This window comes from Podarcis raffonei, chromosome Z, assembly GCF_027172205.1.
Source record: "Podarcis raffonei isolate rPodRaf1 chromosome Z, rPodRaf1.pri, whole genome shotgun sequence".
In the NCBI taxonomy this organism is placed as follows: Eukaryota; Metazoa; Chordata; class Lepidosauria; order Squamata; family Lacertidae; genus Podarcis; species Podarcis raffonei.
The window spans coordinates 46,661,014-46,679,232 of record NC_070621.1 but is presented as its reverse complement, the minus strand read 5'-3'; the positions used below and the strand labels follow the sequence as shown (position 1 = coordinate 46,679,232).

At 45.0% G+C, this 18,219-nt stretch overlaps 1 protein-coding gene across 1 annotated transcript; it reads left to right on the top strand.

Moving 5' to 3' along the window:
* The first annotated feature begins 403 nt into the window (after positions 1–403).
* On the top strand, positions 404–7,183 carry ZIC3 (Zic family member 3). The gene is made up of 3 exons (XM_053373568.1): positions 404–2,842; positions 4,369–4,532; positions 5,893–7,183. The coding sequence occupies exons 1-3, from the start codon at positions 1,651–1,653 to the stop codon at positions 6,076–6,078; spliced, it is 1,542 nt and encodes a 513-aa protein (XP_053229543.1). The 5' UTR covers positions 404–1,650; the 3' UTR covers positions 6,079–7,183.
* The last annotated feature ends 11,036 nt before the right edge of the window (positions 7,184–18,219 follow it).

The following is an 18,219-nucleotide window of genomic DNA, read 5'->3' as shown; positions in this document are numbered from 1 at the left end:
GATAAAGAAACGAAGGATTTTTGTCGTTTTTAAAACAATTTTCTCAAGCACGGTTTTCTTGGGAGTGTGTGTGTGTGTCCTTCCTTACGCCATCAACATCATCATTACTTTTTAAATCTGTTTCTTGTCGTTGCTCTGATTATGATCATCATTATTAAAATCATCTCAGGTTTAAAGAGTCCCCGCTTTGAACGCGGTGCCGTCGGGGATAGACCCGCGTCCTTCCTCGTCGGTCTCGCTGCCATGCCTGCCCTGAGGCACGAAAATAGGGGGAGTTCTGACGTCTTTGGAAGCCTCTTGCCCTGTCTTTTAAGTTTTTCATCTCTGTAAGTTCATCTCTCCCCCCACCCCACTCCGGTTTTCCTCCCCTCCTTTTCTTTAAAGACTTTTCTTGTTATTATTTTATTTTATTTTTTCAAGAGAAGTGTGTTGCTACAATGCTTTCGAGGAATTGTTACAGAAAACAAACGGAAATGGTGAGGGCTGAAGGGAAGCAAAGGGAGTCCTATAAGGGGCAAATGCGCGTGGTGGGGGCAATGCAGGGACAGCTTCAAAGGATTTGGAATTTTCTTCCTAAATATTACGGCGCAGCGGTTGATGGAATCGGACTATACACGCAGAGCGTCATCCTTTCTCCCCCTCCCTTTCTGCTTTGGGCTGGGTAAGAATGATGCACAAGTAATTTGCCCCTAAACCCAGGACCATCATCTCCACCCCCAAGCCCTCTTCTCTGCTCCCCCGCAAAAGCCCCCCGTTGCATCTCCAGTAAACAAAACATTTGGGGGTTGGCGGACACCCTTTAACCTTACCTGCGCCTCACTAAACCCAGCCGGGCCAATCAGAGCGCAGGGCTTAAATGCAGCTGCCATATTCAATGTTAAACGCTGTCAATCAGGCGGGTTTGGTCCAATGGGCAGGCCAGCTGGGGGTCAGGTGACGGCTAGCCAGGCGGTTCCCCATTGGCTGGCAGGGAAGCTGCCTCTCGGAGTTGGGTATTCTCCCTCTCAGCGTCCCTCGCCCTTCCTCTCCCTCTCTTTTTTCTTTCTCCCCCCCTCTCCATATGTGTTAGGAAGGGAGGAGCGCCTGACTTTAGCCAGTGCAAGGACGTCGCTCAGTTGGAGTGGAGGGCGCCCTCCTGGAAGGCAGGAGGGGAAAGAGGCAGCGGGGATCCCCCCAGGGGTTGTGTGTGCGAGTCTGTGGGGGGGAACAGAGGGGGTGCCTCCGTTCGTAGCCCTTTAGGGCTAGTGGGTGGGGTTTGGGGGGACTGTTTTTTGGGGAGCGGGTGTTGTTCAGTTGTTGTTTTCTCTACCCCCCTCTCTTCTTCTCTCCAACCCCCCCCCACTTATTTGTGAAAGGTTTGGAGCGCGTGTGAATGCGGCATTCGTGGGGCTGGCGCGCGAGCCCTCCTTCCTGTCTCTCCATTGTGTGGGGCTGAGCTAGTAGTGGGGAGGGGAGAGAGAGAGAGAGAAGGGGGAGATCGAAAGCTTTGGAGAGCTCGTGTTGTTGTTATTTGGAAGTTGGGAAGGGGGGCAGGAAAGGGGGCGAAAAGGAGACGCGGGAGGAGATCGCCGTCGTGGGGCCGCCTCGTCCTCTTCATCTTCCCCGCGGTTCCTCTTCCTTCTGCTTCTGCTGCATCTCTCAAGGCGGACTATGACCATGTTGTTAGACGGCGGGCCTCAGTTCCCCGCGCTGGGAGTCGGGGGCTTCGGAGCGCCGTGCCACCACCCGCACGACGTGGCGAACCGCGATGCCGCTGCCGCCGCCGCCGCCGCTGCGGCCATGGGGCTCAACCACCCCTTCGGGGACTCGTCCTTTAAAATAAGCCCAGCGCCCCACGAGCTGGCGTCGGGACAAGGCTCTGCTTTCACGCCGCAAGCGTCGGGCTACCCGCACCACCACCATCACCGCCACCCTCCGCACCCGCCTCACCCTCACCACGCCGGCCAGGTGCCTTCCTCTTACGCCGCCGCAGCCGCCGCGGCCGCTTTCAACTCCACGCGGGACTTTCTCTTCCGCAACCGCGGGGGATCCGCGCTCGGGGATTCCCCCGCCGGCGGCGGCGGTGGCGGAGGAGGGGGATCCGCGGCTGCGGCTGCAGCTCAGCACGGCCTCTTCGGCGGCAATGCGCCCAGCGGGCTCCACGCTCCTCCGGGCATCCCGGACAGCCCTGGCGGCTACTTGCTGTTCCCGAGTTTGCACGATCAGAACCCCAGCCACACCTCCCCGACCGGGCACGTGGAGAACGGGCAGATGCACCTGGGCTTGCGGGGGGACTTTTTCGGGAGGCCGGAGACGTACCGAGGAGTCTCCAGCCCCCGCGCGGACCCTTATGGGGGCCCGGCTCAGTTCCACAACTACAGCCCCATGAATGTGAACATGGGGGGCATGAACGTGGCGGCCGCCGCCGCCGCGGCTCACCACCGTCACCACCACCACGGCGCGGGAGCCTTTTTCCGCTACATGCGGCAGCCCATCAAACAGGAGCTCTCCTGCAAATGGATCGAGGAGCTGTCGCAGCCTCCGGCTCCTCCGCATCAGCAACAGCAGCCTCACCAGCCGCCGCTGAGCCGACCCAAAAAGAGCTGCGACCGGACTTTCAGCACCATGCACGAACTGGTCACCCACGTCACCATGGAGCACGTCGGAGGCCCTGAGCAGAACAACCACATCTGCTACTGGGAGGAATGTCCCCGCGAGGGCAAGTCCTTCAAAGCGAAATACAAACTCGTCAACCACATCCGCGTGCACACCGGCGAGAAGCCCTTCCCGTGTCCCTTTCCCGGCTGCGGGAAGATCTTCGCCAGGTCGGAGAACCTCAAGATCCACAAGAGGACGCATACAGGTAAGGCGAGGCACACCCTTGGCACACCACCCTTGGACATGTATGTATATATGTATATATATATGTATATATATGTGTATATATATATATATATATATATATGGATATATCCAACAATATATACCCACCAATACAGTTGTATGCATCTATCTAACCAGCAATAATCCTGAGCAGAAGACAACAAAATTAAAACCCCAGATTCTTATTTTTAATAATTTTGGTTTTGTTCTGGGTAGAGATTTTTTTTTAAAAAAAAGCAGAGCGCGCCAAAAGGTTGCTCTGTATGGCTCTGGAGGTCTGAAGGATCAGAGCTTGGGGAGGGTGGGGTAGAAATAATCTGAAACTATATAAAACGAGTGGTTTGCTTTTGCCTATTTCTGTTTAGGCGTTTAAAATACTCTTTTCACCCCTACGCGGTGAAAGTCAGTTTCACGGAGGTTCCTTGTCGATTTCAAACGAGAAGAGAAATAATTCCTGACTGATTTTTTTTTAAACTTTCCTTTTACTCCTGAAGATGATATTTCCGAAGCTTTCTTTTCATCTGCAACTCTTTAGCCACCCCTGTACACGCCCCCCCCCCCGCTTTCGTCCTTCTCATGGAGTTCTCTCCCTCTGGATGTAATGCGAGGGAAACAAAAATCATTGGAGCTGTGTGTGTTGCTTTTTGCGAGAAAGAGAAAGAGAAAGAGACTGAGCTCTCCTCAGACATCCTGTTGAGGAAACCATACAAATGCTAATGCAATCTAATTTTCGGTTACTTCCGCTCTCGCCCGCTCTCTTAATGCCTTGATTGGCACATCTTCTAATTAAATCACTGATACTTTTTGTCCAAAGCATTCTTTTTTAAAAAAAAAAGCATGGAAAAAAGAGAAATAAACGGTTTTGTCCTCTACAAAAAAACTAGCGTAGAATTAGACGGAAACAGCAATCCAACACACATTATTGCCTTCTTGAGTACATCTTATAAAACTGTCTGGATCTCCACAATTTATCTTCAGGGGAGTTTTCTTCTCCGCTTTCTCTCTTTCCCGTCCCCTCCTTTTCTTCCTGCCCCAAATAATCTAAGCATCCAATTCTCATCTCATTTTTAACAGTCAGCTTAAGGAAAGCCCGTAGCATTTCAAAGGCAGAAATTAAAAGCTACAAAAGGGCCCTTTAATTGAACTGCAAAGTTTCAAAACTCTGTTGTCTCAGAACTGTCTGGTGTCCCTTCACCAGCCCAGAGCCCTTGGCTCCTCCTTGCTCTCTCCTACTTAAAAAAAAATTAAAATTCAGAAACCTGTCTGTGTACAAAGAGCGAGAGAGTTCAGGCAGAGGAGCAGCAGGGAGCCCAAAAGCTGCAAAGAAAAAGAAGAAAGTTTTGCTGTAGGCAGAAAAGGTGTGCTTGTGTGTGATAAGAGAGAAAGGGAGTGGGGAGTTAGTGGGGAAAAGCCCTAAACCATTCTGTACCTCCATCCTACTACTGTGTCTCTTCTTTACGAAACAAGTGGCCCAATCTCTGGTTATTTATTATTTTTTACTTGCAGGAGAGAAGCCCTTTAAGTGTGAGTTTGAAGGCTGTGACCGGCGTTTTGCAAACAGCAGTGACCGAAAGAAGCACATGCACGTCCACACATCAGACAAGCCATACATCTGCAAAGTCTGCGACAAGTCCTACACCCACCCCAGCTCCCTAAGGAAGCACATGAAGGTAAAGGATTCTTCCTGGGGACCTTGCTTTTGCCATGGCTCCCTTAATTTGGTGAGATCTGACCACCCTCTTCCCCCGCTCTCATGTAATGTGTGGGCATATAGAGTGAAGGTTTACAGACGCATCTGTATTTCTGTTTCTGTTTCTATAGATATAAATAAAAGCCACGTGTGTGTGGTTTATAGTTATATATGCTTATCAATTTATCAGTTATTTATTAATTTATTAATTTGTGTGTTTGAGAGCATCTGTATTATTCCTGAATGCATACCTATTTATATTATACATGTGTACAAAATACATAATATAGTTCTATAGTTATTTATGTTTGCCCATCTGCTTATGTAATTGGAACTATATATGCACGTGCCTTCATGTGCATTTATATTATGTACGTAATTAATTACACATGTATCAATCTATATAGTTATACATGTATGTATATTTTATGCATAATCTTATGCCCATATGCTGATTTTGTGTGCCTGGACATATACACCCATGGAGTGTTTTTCTGTGTGTATAACCTTCCAGTTTGATACATTTCCATATTGAAAAGAACCCTGGCTATTCTGCTGGTGAAAAAGTAGAAGGCTCTTCCCTGGGCTTTCAAGTAATGATTGCCTCAGTGAAATGAAAATAAAAGGAATTGCGCATGCTGTTTTTAAATTTTTATTTTTTATTTTGTAATTTTCAAAAGGCTTTGGCTTGGCCAGAGAGGGGGCTGTCTTGCACAAGGAGCAGTTTGTCTCAAGTGCCTGGTTTGTTCTCCCTTGTTAAATAACATTTCATCATGTATAGTTGCTAAGCTTCCAATCCTGGTTTATGAATGAGTAAATTTGGCCGCTGAGTTTGTGAGAGTGTGGGGGGTTGGAACGGAGTGCAGAGTCATCTGATATCCACCCACACATATTTAAAATATTAAGTGCACATACATATATAATCTGCTCCTGAAATATAAAATCTTTTTAAAAAATCACTTATAGCGAACAGTAGTGCTTGAAGCCACTAGGTATAAAACAGTGCTCTGATTTCCAGTATAGTGTGCTCATCTAATAATGTGCTATCCTGTTTCTGTTTTTATAGAAGGTGTTGTTGTTGGGGATTTCTTCCAGAATTTACCCTTTCCATCCCATATTTAATTATGGGATCAGCTTGGCAGGTTGGCCATATTTTCCACTTATCCAGTAATTTTCTAAAAATAAACAAATAGCTAGATAATGAGTTGTGTGTATATATATATATATGTACTGATTGGTGGCTCACTGTAAATCAACTCTCCCCTTCTGTCCACTGGCAAAAAAGAAGAGAGTTCCTTGCTCTTGGACTTGTGGCAATTGTCTCTGCCTTCTTTTTTCAGGTCCATGAGAGCCAAGGGTCGGAATCCTCTCCGGCGGCTAGTTCTGGCTATGAGTCCTCCACCCCACCAGCCGTTGTGGCTGCCAGCAGCAAGGACTCCAGCAAACCACCACCACCAGCTGTTCAGACCGCCAACCCCAGCCACAACCAAGAACTGCCCCCCAACTTTAATGAGTGGTATGTCTGATGAGGACAAATTCAACTCCTCTCCTCCCCCACAAAATCAACAACAAAACCCAAACTAACCAGACTGTACCAAAAGCATTCCTGTTGACATCAAAGGACACCGGATTCATCTTTGGCCTGTCATTGGAGTTTGCAGGACAAAAAATAAAATAGAAATAAAATAAAAATGAAGGAGGAACAACTACAGCAGCAGCAGCAGCAACAACAAACAAGTGGTGGCAAGGGTGTGATTTTTTTTTAACCCTATCCAAAAGCCGGAGGCTGGACTTTGTCTCTATTTTTCTCAGGATTTTTCTGCATTGATGGTTATTTCTTCTTTTTTCTTTTTTTAAATCCCTCTTCCAACTCACCTTTCAATACCACTCCCTTTATTTCCCAACATTCTTGCCTTTTGTAAATATATACTTCCAATAGATATATACCCACTCCTTTTTGGGGTGGGATGTTGAAAAACAACGAACTGACTTTTACACTTTATGATTTAACTTCCAATAGATATATACCCCCTCCTCTCTCTCTCTCTCTCCCTCTTTTTTGGAGGGGTTGGATTTTGAAAAACAGAAAACTGACTTTTCCCCTTGGCCTTAGTTGTGATTATTAAAAATAATAAGAAAAAACAACAACCACAGTCTTAAAACTTGCCAAAGTCCTGTATTGTCTTGAAATCTTTCTTTATCTCTCTCTTTCTCTGTCTTTCTGTCTCTTTTTCTCCTACCTTTTTCTCACTCTCTAAAACATTACACTTGTGAATGTATTTCATCTGATTTGAGAATGGGCCAGGGGTGTTCTTCAGTATGTTTTTCAGGAGGGGGAAATGTAATCTTAATTTCACTCAGCTCATGGCGGTTTAGTATAAACAGTTGCCTTTTTGTAATAACTTTTTTTTTGTAAATACATATCCATGATGCCATATTTATCAATTGTAATTTAATTATTGAGAGAAGTGCCGGAAACGGAAACATATTTATGAGGAAAAAAACAAAACAAAAACCCCACAAAAAAAGAAATTTTGTTTTCTAACAAACAAACAAAATCCAGACAAACTCTGTACAGCTTTTTGGTTATATAACTGCTTTAGCATTAAAAGTTTATTGTTTTGGAAATAACACAGTAGAATCCATTTCTTTCCAATGTTTTCCTTCTATCTTTTTCCTCCCCCAACCCTTTTTCAAAATTTCTGCCTGGGGGGGGGGGAACTCACAGCTGCAAAAAGCAAATCTAAAAAGAAGCAAGGGGTGTGTCTTCCATTTTGTAAAATGCTTCCCAATTTGCTAGATCTCATCACCTCACTCCCAATTTTCCTTTATTTATGTGAAATGCTGACCACCCCTGCCTCCCTTCCACCCCCGCTTGAAAGGTTTATGGTGTTTGGTTCATTCTCACCACGGGTGGGTCGGAGGGAAGAAAGAGGGTTGTGTGTGTGTGTGTGTGTGTGTCTCCCCGCTCCCACTCCTGTTTAGATGATGACCTGCCTGTCCTCACTGCAAATGTCTTATAATGGTTTCTTGGAATCTCCTCCACCACACATGGGGTTCACAATTCACTTAGTGGCCTGGACATCTTGAACTTCAAACGAAGAAGGGAGGAGCTAGAGGCTCTAAATCTGCCTTGACAGACACATGTAAACACCAAAAGGTAAACGGAATTAGTTTTCTGAATTATGGGTGCCTATGGGAAATATGCTTTATGTGTGTCTTTGGTGAATGTGAACAAAAATACACTCCCAAATTAATTTCACAGTCCCATATTAATATTCTGCCTGCCTGCCTGCCTATCTGGCTAGTTTTCATGTCTTATTCTGTGTCCTAAACTAAATTAACAGGAAGCAAGGCTCTTTAATTTTTCAGTGGGACTTACTCTCAAGTTGGTAATGGTTGATGTGGTTCTCTATTAACTGAGCACAGAATGTGAATTATTGTTTCTTTTAAAAAAAAAATATGTTGCACTTTGAAGCATTCCATTATTATACAGCATTGTAAAGAATATTGATAATAAAAGCTAAAATGTCATAGAAGGGGAAGTGGGGGCTATGCATGGCTGCATCCATAGTTGGCAGCTATATTGTGAGTGTGTGCATGTGTGCGTGTATAGTGGGTTGAGGAAAATGTGCACAAAAAAATTAGGGCCTCTTTGTAGTACAGTATTTCTATTGATTTATTGCTAAATGCACTTGGTGGAAAGAGTCTCACTAGGTGTCTTCCATCTGTTGGTTGGTCAAATATAATCCATGTTCATCTGGGCTTTAGGTCATGTTCCTCTAGCGTTGTGATATCAGAAATATGTGTTCTGAAAATGCATGGTAGTACTGATGCCTAAATAATCAGTCAAGAGGACTAAGGACATTTGCACCTGGCTTCAACTCCCCCCCCCCCTTTGAATATAAGGTATCCAGGAAACAAACACATGGTATCCAGGAAACAAACACATGGGTTTTGAGAAAGGGATTTTGTTGTTTTGGAGATAGAAAAATTACAAAGAAGCTAGTGCTAATTAGAAGCCTCTTGATTTTAGCCCGTTGAGGATTCTTGGGAGTCAAATGAATGAAATTGGCTTGTAGGCTAATTTTCTGGCTCAATTGATCTCAGTTGGTCATTGCAGTCTCCGGGAGGCCTCTCGCTTGCGCTGAAAGTTTTTAAAAAAACTTTCCCCCGAGTTTCAAAAGCTAGCCCCGCTGGCTGCCAGAGACCAGGCCTGCAATTTAATTTTATTTTTGAACCCGCAAATCTCCCGACCACGCATTAAATCGGATTTCCTTGCCGGCATGGCTTTTTTTTTTTAAACACAAACAAACAAACCATTCGCGCTTTTGTATAGCCGGATCCAGCTCTAGGGGGGAAACCGAAGCGGTTTTGCACAGAAACCTGAGGGCACGTGGGGAATCCGTGGCTACACAGAATACAACAAGGGACTCAATTCCGGACTGCTTTGATGAACTAGAGTCTTAATGATTTTAGCGTTGGCTTTTACTCGCTGGGAACCGTCGGAACAAACCGAATCAAGGCCGCTTCGGATTAAACGACCGGGCTTTTCTTTTTTTCTTTGAAAGGAGGTGTGTGTGTGTGTGTGTGTGTGTGTGTGTGTGTGTGTGTGTGAATATCCTGGCGGAATATCCTGGAATATTCCGATTCCAAAGGCGTTCGTGTGTAGAGACAAGAGCCGTTGAGTCTAGGGAATACAGTAATCTGCTTCCAAGCCTGTTCTCTTGAAGGCGTGGGGGGGGGGTGGAGGAGAGAGAGGGAGGTGATCGGGAGGGCGAGAATAGACCCTCCCTCCCTCCCAGCCACTTTGGCTGTTTTCCCCCCTGCTCCAGGCAACGGTGGTGTTTGGATGCTTCTCACGGGGAGGGGTGTGTGTGTTAGTTCAGTCAAAGGAAGGGAAGATTGTTGTTAAGGATGGGGAGACTAGGCTTCCTACCCTGACCCGCCACCTTCGCAGAGGCAACTCAGAAAGTGACGTCCACCCACTCTTCCCGCCCCCACAACACACACTTCACTTTGCGGACCCAGCTGGCTTGGGGGTAGGTTGCCCCGAGCGGCCCCTGTACCTCAGTCTGAACTTGGCAATGAGGAAAACCTCCTGGCCTGTTCAGCCAAAGGCCCCTTCCGCAGTTCAAGCCCTCGGCCAGGCAAGGGAGATGGGGTGAGGAATAATTATGGAGCAGCTTTTATTTTTGTTCAGTGACAGCCTAATAATCAGAATCTTTACTCAGAAGTCCGTCTTCCTGTGCAGAACGGGGCCTACTCTCTAGTCAGTTAATTGATTGGATTTATTTATTTCCATACACTCCACCTGCTTGCTGCTCTCCCCTTCCTCGTTTTTCAATCCTCACAACAACCCGGCCAGGTAGGGTTCCAATGCGGGGGGGGGGGGACTGCCCCAAGGTCACCCTGAATGCTTCATGGCTGACCTGGCATCTGAACCCTGGTCTCCACCCAGACACCACATTGCTAGTAAAGCAGGGTTTCCTTCCTATGTACTTATCTCTTGAGTAGACAGGCATGGGCTTGTGATGTGAGGCTGCAATCCAAGTCCTATGGAATACAGTAGTGCTTGCTTCCGAGTAGAAATGCCTAGCATTGCGCTGCAACACTCTTGTACTCAGCATGTTGGCTCAGAGGTAAGTCCCTGTCCATCCAACTCAATGGGGCTTGCTCCTTGGGAATAGCCTTACACTGCAACCAGTATGTTTGGAAGTGTGGCCATGCTGAGCTGAGGAGGCACCACTAAAGCCAGTGGGACTTCTGAGTAAATATAGGTACTAGGTAGCAAGTGGCATCACTGTGACCTTTTGTAGTGAAGCCTCACAGGCTGGATCTACAGAGGATACAGACAGACAGAGAGATTGGAAGTTTGCCTCTTTGAAATGGAGAATTTTGCTCTTTTAATCTTTTCTTTGCAATTTATTTCTCTCGTTCCCCATTTGTTTAAGCACATACATAAAATAAGTAATTATTTTTTTATTAGTATATAATATATTTTTTTCTGCAGCATTTCTTTGCGGGCTTGCTGTGAAAGTATTTCCTTTGCTATGTGCAGAACAGACCAGGAGGAAATCACTCCCTGTAGACCTGAGCACCATGTAGGATTTTTAAAATTATTATTACCAGTTTTGCAATTCAGGAAGTAACTCTGCATTTGGATAAGGGAAAATGTTAAAAAGGTGAGACTTTTTGTGAACATAGCCTCCCTGGAGGATTTTTTTTCCTGGGGGAGGAATTGGCTATAAAATTGCTAACTGGTTGCAGTGGATGTTCTGCTAATCTGAATCCCATTATATGGAACCCTTCCTCCACCTATTTATTGTTTAGGATTATCGTTATGGTTTTATTTTCTAGTTTCTGACAACATTTCACACAAAGAAATCAAATATTTAATTCAGGGATGAGGAACCTGTGGCCCTCCAGGTATTTGTTGGACTACAACTCCCATAATCCCTGACCATTGGCCACATTGGCAGGGACTGATGGGATTTAGAGTCCAACAACATCTGGAATATTGGTTTATTTCAACAAATCAGGGTGGTTCTGAGCATAATGATATAGAAGTTAAAGTCTCACTAATTTAAGTGGGACTTACTCTCATGTCAGCATTCATAGTATTTGCAACTCAATAGACTACAATTCTGTACCCAAATCCCTGGCAGTAAGAGCTTTGCAACACAGTAAGACATACTTTTGAGTAGACATGTAGAGAGGATTACACTTTAAGCACCTGTGTGCAATTCTTCAGCTAAAAATCAGTGGGATTTAGAAAGGCATCACTTTGGATAGAGTGGGCCTGATAAATAAGAAAACACTGTGTATGTTTTGTCATGGATGTACAATTATTTTTGACAGTCTACTGTTACATTATTGTGTCTCATTGTTAAGGCTTCCTGTTCTTAAATATGGCCATAGCAACAATGTAGATGTTTAAGGGTTACTGTCAACAACGCTCTTGGGGTTATTGGATAAAATGCTAGCCAACGTATAATCCAATGCATGTTTACTCAGAAGCACACACCCCACTTTTCAATGGGGCTTACTCACAAGAGTGCAGCCTTTATTTCAATAGATCTGAACTGCGCCACTTTTCTCATGAAAGCTGGTTTACTTATTAGTCTTGTGCATTCTGTGGCCTGTGGGCATGCTCATGTATATCCCCCCATCCCTCATTTCCTTCCCCATCCCCAGGTGATTGTTGCATGGTCAGAAATCTGCATGAGGAGACTAGTACTTGAGTCTCTTCCTTTGGATTCCTTTGTGTTGCAAGTGGGGATGAGACACTTGGATGGTGCAATATGCAGAGTCCAGGAAAAGGTGCTACTGATATTTGCCTGTCTCTGTGAATGAGATTTTCTGGCTCATCCATGTTTGTGTTCCATTCTGGAGGTTGAGACCTTGCTCAGGAAGTTGAGAAATATGAAGTGGTGGGAAAATTAAAGGTGGAAAGGGTTCTCCCCCATACCACATTCCTCCTAAATTCTTTGACGGTTCCATGAAAAATTGGCTTGGTGGGGGCTATAAAATTAGTGTACGGGAGCAAGAGAGTAACCTTTCATATTGGATGAATGTTGAAAAATATTTCTGTGTGTGTTGGAAGCTTTACAGCAAGGCTTAGGTTGCAATCCTATTCTCACTTACCTAGAAGTAAGTCCCACTGAGCTCTGTGTGTTTTATTTCTAAGTAAATATGCCTAGGTTTGCATTGGACAAGATCTGCTCTTAGGTATGTCCAATGTTAACAGTACAACCTTATGGATGCCTTACTAGGTGTAATCTATGTAGCCTGCTCCCAGGTAATTGTGTGTATGATATAGGACTGTAGCCTAAATTGCCAGGGCAGATATATTAAAGAATTCCAGTGCATTTTGAAAGTATGTTTTTGTGGTGTAGCTTTTTCTTAAATATCTTGTATTAGTGCAATATTCAAATCCCAGGTCAGATATCCTTTATTTCATTTAGCAAAGGGCTATGGCATTTGGCATGCACATCTGGTGCATCCTGTTCATCCTTTGTGTGTTAAGATCCACAATAAGCATATATATCAATGCTATAAGTATTGTCATTTATTGAAAAGTCAATTGTCCAAAAGTGTAGGCATTCCTTAGCAATAGTCTGAAATAGATGGAATAATCCCTCCTTCATTGACGGCCTTTGTATGGGTATGCAATAGAGTAAGAGAAATACACACATAACTAAATTTATCTGATCCCAGTACAATACCACTAGAACTCTTGTCCCTTTGTAGCTCTGAATCAGAGAAGTCAGAAGTCAGTCCCACTGAGTTAAATGGAACTTTACTCTCTGCCTGGTGAACCTGAATTGGATAGCACCCTTAGCAGCCTGGCCTAGCCTATTTATGTTTACTCAGAGAGAAAGCTCTGCATTTCGATTCCATGCATTGAAGTAAATATGCCTCTGGCCACTTACTCAGAAGTATATCCCATCAAAACAAGTGGTGCTTATTTCCTAGGAAACACAGAATTGGGCATTTTTTGCAAAGAGGATTGTGATTTTAAAGTGCAATGGATCACATACTTTAATGTGGAAGTAAGCTCAGTTGAAATCCATGGGATGTAGCTCTCTCTTGTGCTGGCTCTAGTGGATGGTGGTGGTTGTCCAAAGCCTCAGGTTGGGGGAGGCTAAGATATAGGCTGCCAGCCTCACCCACCTGTCTTTGTGCATGTTTATACTTGCAAAGGTGCCTCGCTAAATTGCACGGTGCACACCTTAACCTTGGCCCAAAATGAGATTGCATCTCCCTTCTTAGCAGCTGCCACGGAGCTCAACACAGCTATTGTGCCTTTCGCAGTACAGAAACCAGTAAGGAAGGCTTTTCAGAGCATGGTGAGAGAAACAGGATGCCTTGGGAATATTGGTCCCTTGAGCTGCTTTTAAAGATGCAGCTGCAGGTCCTGCTGAAAAAGCTGGCAACCCTATCACTACCCCTACACCTGCCCTTTGCCATTAGTGGCTGCCTGGATTGGCTTGCATTTTCATTCCACTACAAGTTGCTTTCAGGATTCTGCTAAGACAGCTTATTTATAGATAGACAAGGGCTTAAAAGCCACGGGCACCCAATATAACTCACCTCTCTCCTGCACGCAACAGGAAAATACCATAGCTGGACACACAGAGAGAGGCATCTCCAGCAACCCCTTCCTCCATAAATCTGGAAGACCTGCAGCTTCTTCCCATTTTGTCCTGCTTAAGTCACTGATGATCAGAAATATGGCAATGGTTTTGAGAGCCAACAACTTTATTTGTTTAATACAGCAAATATTTAACCAGAGGAGACTGATTCAGAATTCCAGCTTGCAGACTACATTGCCAGGAGTGTGTCTGCGTGTGGAAGAGAGAAGCGCCCCCCCCCAGCTCTGTCCCCTTTAAAAGCAATTTTCAAAGGCTCAGTTTTGGTGTCCTAGGTCATCATAAGTACACGAAGCTGCTTACTGTGGAGAGAGATTGCTGGGTCTTGCAAAGTCTCAAGCCAAATGGCGGAAGATTTTTCGGAGGGGGGGGGATACCCTGTGGAGTGCGGCGCAGGAGAGAGAGGGGGGGAGTTGTTGTGGTTGCTGTCTATGGCCTCCCCAAAGCAGCTGCTTTCTCTTTTTTGGCAGAGAGCCAGGAGAAAGCAGCAGGAGCCAGACCGATCAGCAACGCTGTGGGAAGCGGGTTGACCGAGGGGGGACCTTCTGGATGCATTTTGTGGAACTCTATGCCAGGCATCTTAATTTCAGCCAGAAATCAGGATTCAGCCCTAGAATCATAATCATACAAAGGGACCGTTGTCGAGAGTGAGCATTTTAAGAAAGGAACAGAGCTGAGAATGCATAAATGCCCATTGATTTCAATGCCTATTGCTGGGTTGGGGCTGCTGCCTTGGAGCATGTGCAAAGTTTCTGAACAATTTGAAGCCTCCACTTGGCTAGAATTGAAGGGCTTCTGTTTGACAAAGGCAGGGGTGGACAATCCTTTTCTCAGACTGAGGTCTGCATTTCCTTGTGGGCAACTGTTCTGGGTGCTTCATGCCAGGAGTGAGCAGGGCCAGAGAGTGACAAAGGTGGGTGGAGAACTGCATGATGGAGTTTTGTAGACCAGGATTTGTCTGTTCCAGACAATATACAACAGCTATATTTGAGAGTGCATTGCTATGCAGAACAAATATCTGAATTGGAGAGCTGCTCTGTGTGGTTTTATGGAAATGTATGTGCCCTTCTCAAGGTTTTGTGTCTCTTGGGGCACCCAGTGGCAGAGGAAGGAGGGTGCAGCCCACCCCAGGTGTCATCACTGAGGGTGTGTGTGTGACAAAATAAGGTGGTTTTTTCTTTTTTAAATGGGCTCATGAAACTTTTTAGGAGTGACATGGGGGCTTAGGAGTCTGCAGGTTCCACACTGCCTGAAATGGCAGCGTGGGACTTGTGTCTGCTTACTGCCTCTCTCTCAGCCAGGCAGAGGCTCTAACTGTGAGAGAGGCTTGCCCTGCCCCCATGGGTGCAGGACATGCCCCTGCACCAGGGACCTGAGCGGCTAGCTACACCACTGGGGAACCTACTCTTTGGGCATATAACACACTGTGATTTGTCTTATTAATGTGTATACGGTGCAAAATTCAATCACTGGCCATTTCCAGATGGGACTGAGGAAGATTACAGCTCTGAAATTCTAGAGCTTTTGGTCAGCATAGACAATACAGAGCTGGAAGGACCTATGGTGTAACTTTTATTCTTCATCCACTATTGATTATCCACTGTGATTATTGACTCCAGCTATTAGAGGGCATTTAAGTGAGACATGGTCTGTAGTCCCCACCCCCACTCAGTGAGTCTATTGTCCTTATATTCTAATAAGAACGCTCTGCTGGATCAGACCAGGGCCCATCCAGTCCAGCATTCTGTTCTGACAGTAGCTAACCAGACATGTTTTGGAAATCCCACAAACAGAACCTGTGCACAACAGCACTCTCCATACCTGCAATTTCCAGAAACTAGTATTCAGAGACATACTGCTTCCAATAGTAGAGGGGAAATAATAAACTTCATAGCTAGTAAGATACTGATTTTGCTGTATGCTAAATGAATTTGCCTGATTCTCTTTCAAAACCATCTAAGTTGGTGATTTGGTGGCCTCTTCTGCAAGAGAATTCCATGGTTTTAACTATTTTATCTCCCCACCAGTGTTCTAAATATTCCAGCATTCAGCTTCATTGAATGCCCCCAAGTTCTAGTATGATGAAAGAGGGTGAGAAACATTTCTCTTTACTGCCATTATTGCAGCTTGTCAGTCAGAGAGCCAAGGAGCAAGCAGGCAGTGGTTTCTACTGCTGCTCTTTCGCACCACCTCTGTTCTTTGTGTCAGAGTGAGAGGTGGGTGAAGAAGCAGGTTGCAGTGGTGAAAAGGATGAGCTGGTCTGGGCCTCACCTGCCTCCTGGCTGTGCTGGCTCTGTGGGAAAAGGTTGCAAACTGGCTTTGTTCAAAGGAGGCCAAAGACCAAATTAAGACAAAATGGAAGACATGGCTGCCTTTATTTCAGCACCCCTGCCTGTCTTCTTAGTGAATGTTGAAGTATGTTTTAATCTGCTATTTGAGATGCAAATTTGCTTTTTAAAATATTCATCTTAGTTCTAGTACAAAGCCAGGGGTAACAGGTTAATTAATCCAGAAGAAAAGAGGACCAGCTTGAGCTAATAAACAACCTTCTTTTTTGGTATCTGTGCAATAGTCCTTCTGATAGAAAATGCTGGAATAGTAGAACAGACCATGTTAATGTTGCTGTTGGCATCTACCTGTCTTGAGATAGATACACCTATGGGGATGAAGCCAAACTGCTGTGTTTACAGCACTGAAGTGACCACCCCAGGGTGCAAGCCTGGGCAGTATGTATGGAGGAGGTCCTGGATTGCCCAAATGACAATACCCTCCTCTTGATGTGGTCCAAAGGAAAGCAGAGCAATATGTTTGGCATCAGCTTGGTTGCAGGAGTTGCTAGAAGGAGGCATACAAGGTGCCATCTAACCATCTTAGGGACTCCACTCTGGATTTGTGAAGGGTTTACTCCTGAGCCTTTTCTTCTTCTGAAGATATCCCACAAGGCAAGGGAGATTTAGGGTCAGAATTTTCCTTCTCCTAGATGGGCTCCCTTCCTATCCACAGTGGACAAACTACCCCAGAAGGAGCATAATGTGCCCCCACCAAAGGTACTAGTCCTTCCCTAATACCTCATATACCCCAATATTACAATGTTAATGTAAACTGGTATAAATGGCACATCCACAGCACAGTCCTAGACTATACATGGCTGTAAGTCCCATTAAGTTCTGTGAGGCTTACTTCTAGGTAAAGGGTATTCAAGTATCTATCTCCATAATGTGAATGCTGGTAACTAATTTGAATGAAGAAGATTTTTACATTACTGTATTGTGATGTTTTACTCTTGGCATTGGACTGGTTTTCATCCAGTCCACTGGCATCCAAATAAACAGAGTACAAGCAATATCTAGCTTGTAAACCCAAAGTAGATCTTGCTTGCTTTTCCCCCCTCCAAAGCAACCCCCCCACCGACTTTTCTGAGAGGGGTGCAGCTGAAGAACCTAGTTAGTAATTCTTGCTTTGATTATTTTGAACAAACGCATTTTAATCCAAGGCAAATTATAACTGATGCTCTTGCAATAGAATAGCACGTGTTGCTTGGAGTAAGAGGCATTTTATAATCCTTTTGGAATTAGGATGATCAGCTGACTTCATGAAATCCTAGGAAGTAATTTACATATATGTGGACATATGACTGGGTTACTATTAGGTTCAGATATAAGCTGGATGCAGCATATTAGCTCAGGATTGCTTTACCCTAAAAAGTGACATGCTGTTTGTGGTGGAATCTATCCATTTCCATTAACCTTTAGGTTTAGGAAAAAACTTTCAAGTTTCACTTCTGCCAGAATGATGACAAGAGAACTGTATTGAATACATAATTTGTCTACACTGAAATCTATTGGTTCTGAATTTTGATTTCCTTACTTCTAAAAAAAATTCCACCACCTTCTAGAAATGCTCAGCAACTTGCACTGAACCAGCCTTCTCCAATCACATGATTTGGACTACATCTCCCTAAACCTTCAGCCAGCATGCTTGATGGTCAGGAATGAAAGAAGTTGCAGTCCAAAGCATTTGGAAGGCAGCAGGTTGGGGGAGGCTGTGCTAAGCTAAATAATTGAGGATAAGGCCATCAATGACTACTAGCCACGATGGGCAGGAAGCAGCAATGCTTCTGAAAGCCTGTTGCTGGAAACTGTAGGACAGCAGAGTTCTCTAGGGCTCGGGTCCTGCTTGCATGTTTCCCATAGGCATCTGGTTGGCCACTGTGAGAACAGGATGCTGGACTAGATGGACCATTGGCCTGATCCAGTAGGCTTTTCTTAATGTTCTAACCACTCAGCTCCAGTAGAGCTGTATGATTGATTGTTTGCTCCACACTAAGGCCCCGTCTGCACCACACATTTAAAATACAATGATACCGTTTTAACAGCATCCTGGGAAATGTAGTTTAAGATCACTAAGCAGTGTTGGGAGACCCCTATTCCCCTCAAAGAGCTTCACTTCCCAGAGTGACTTAACAGTCAATCCCTCTTCCCAGGAAATTCTGGGAACTGTAGCTCTGTGAGA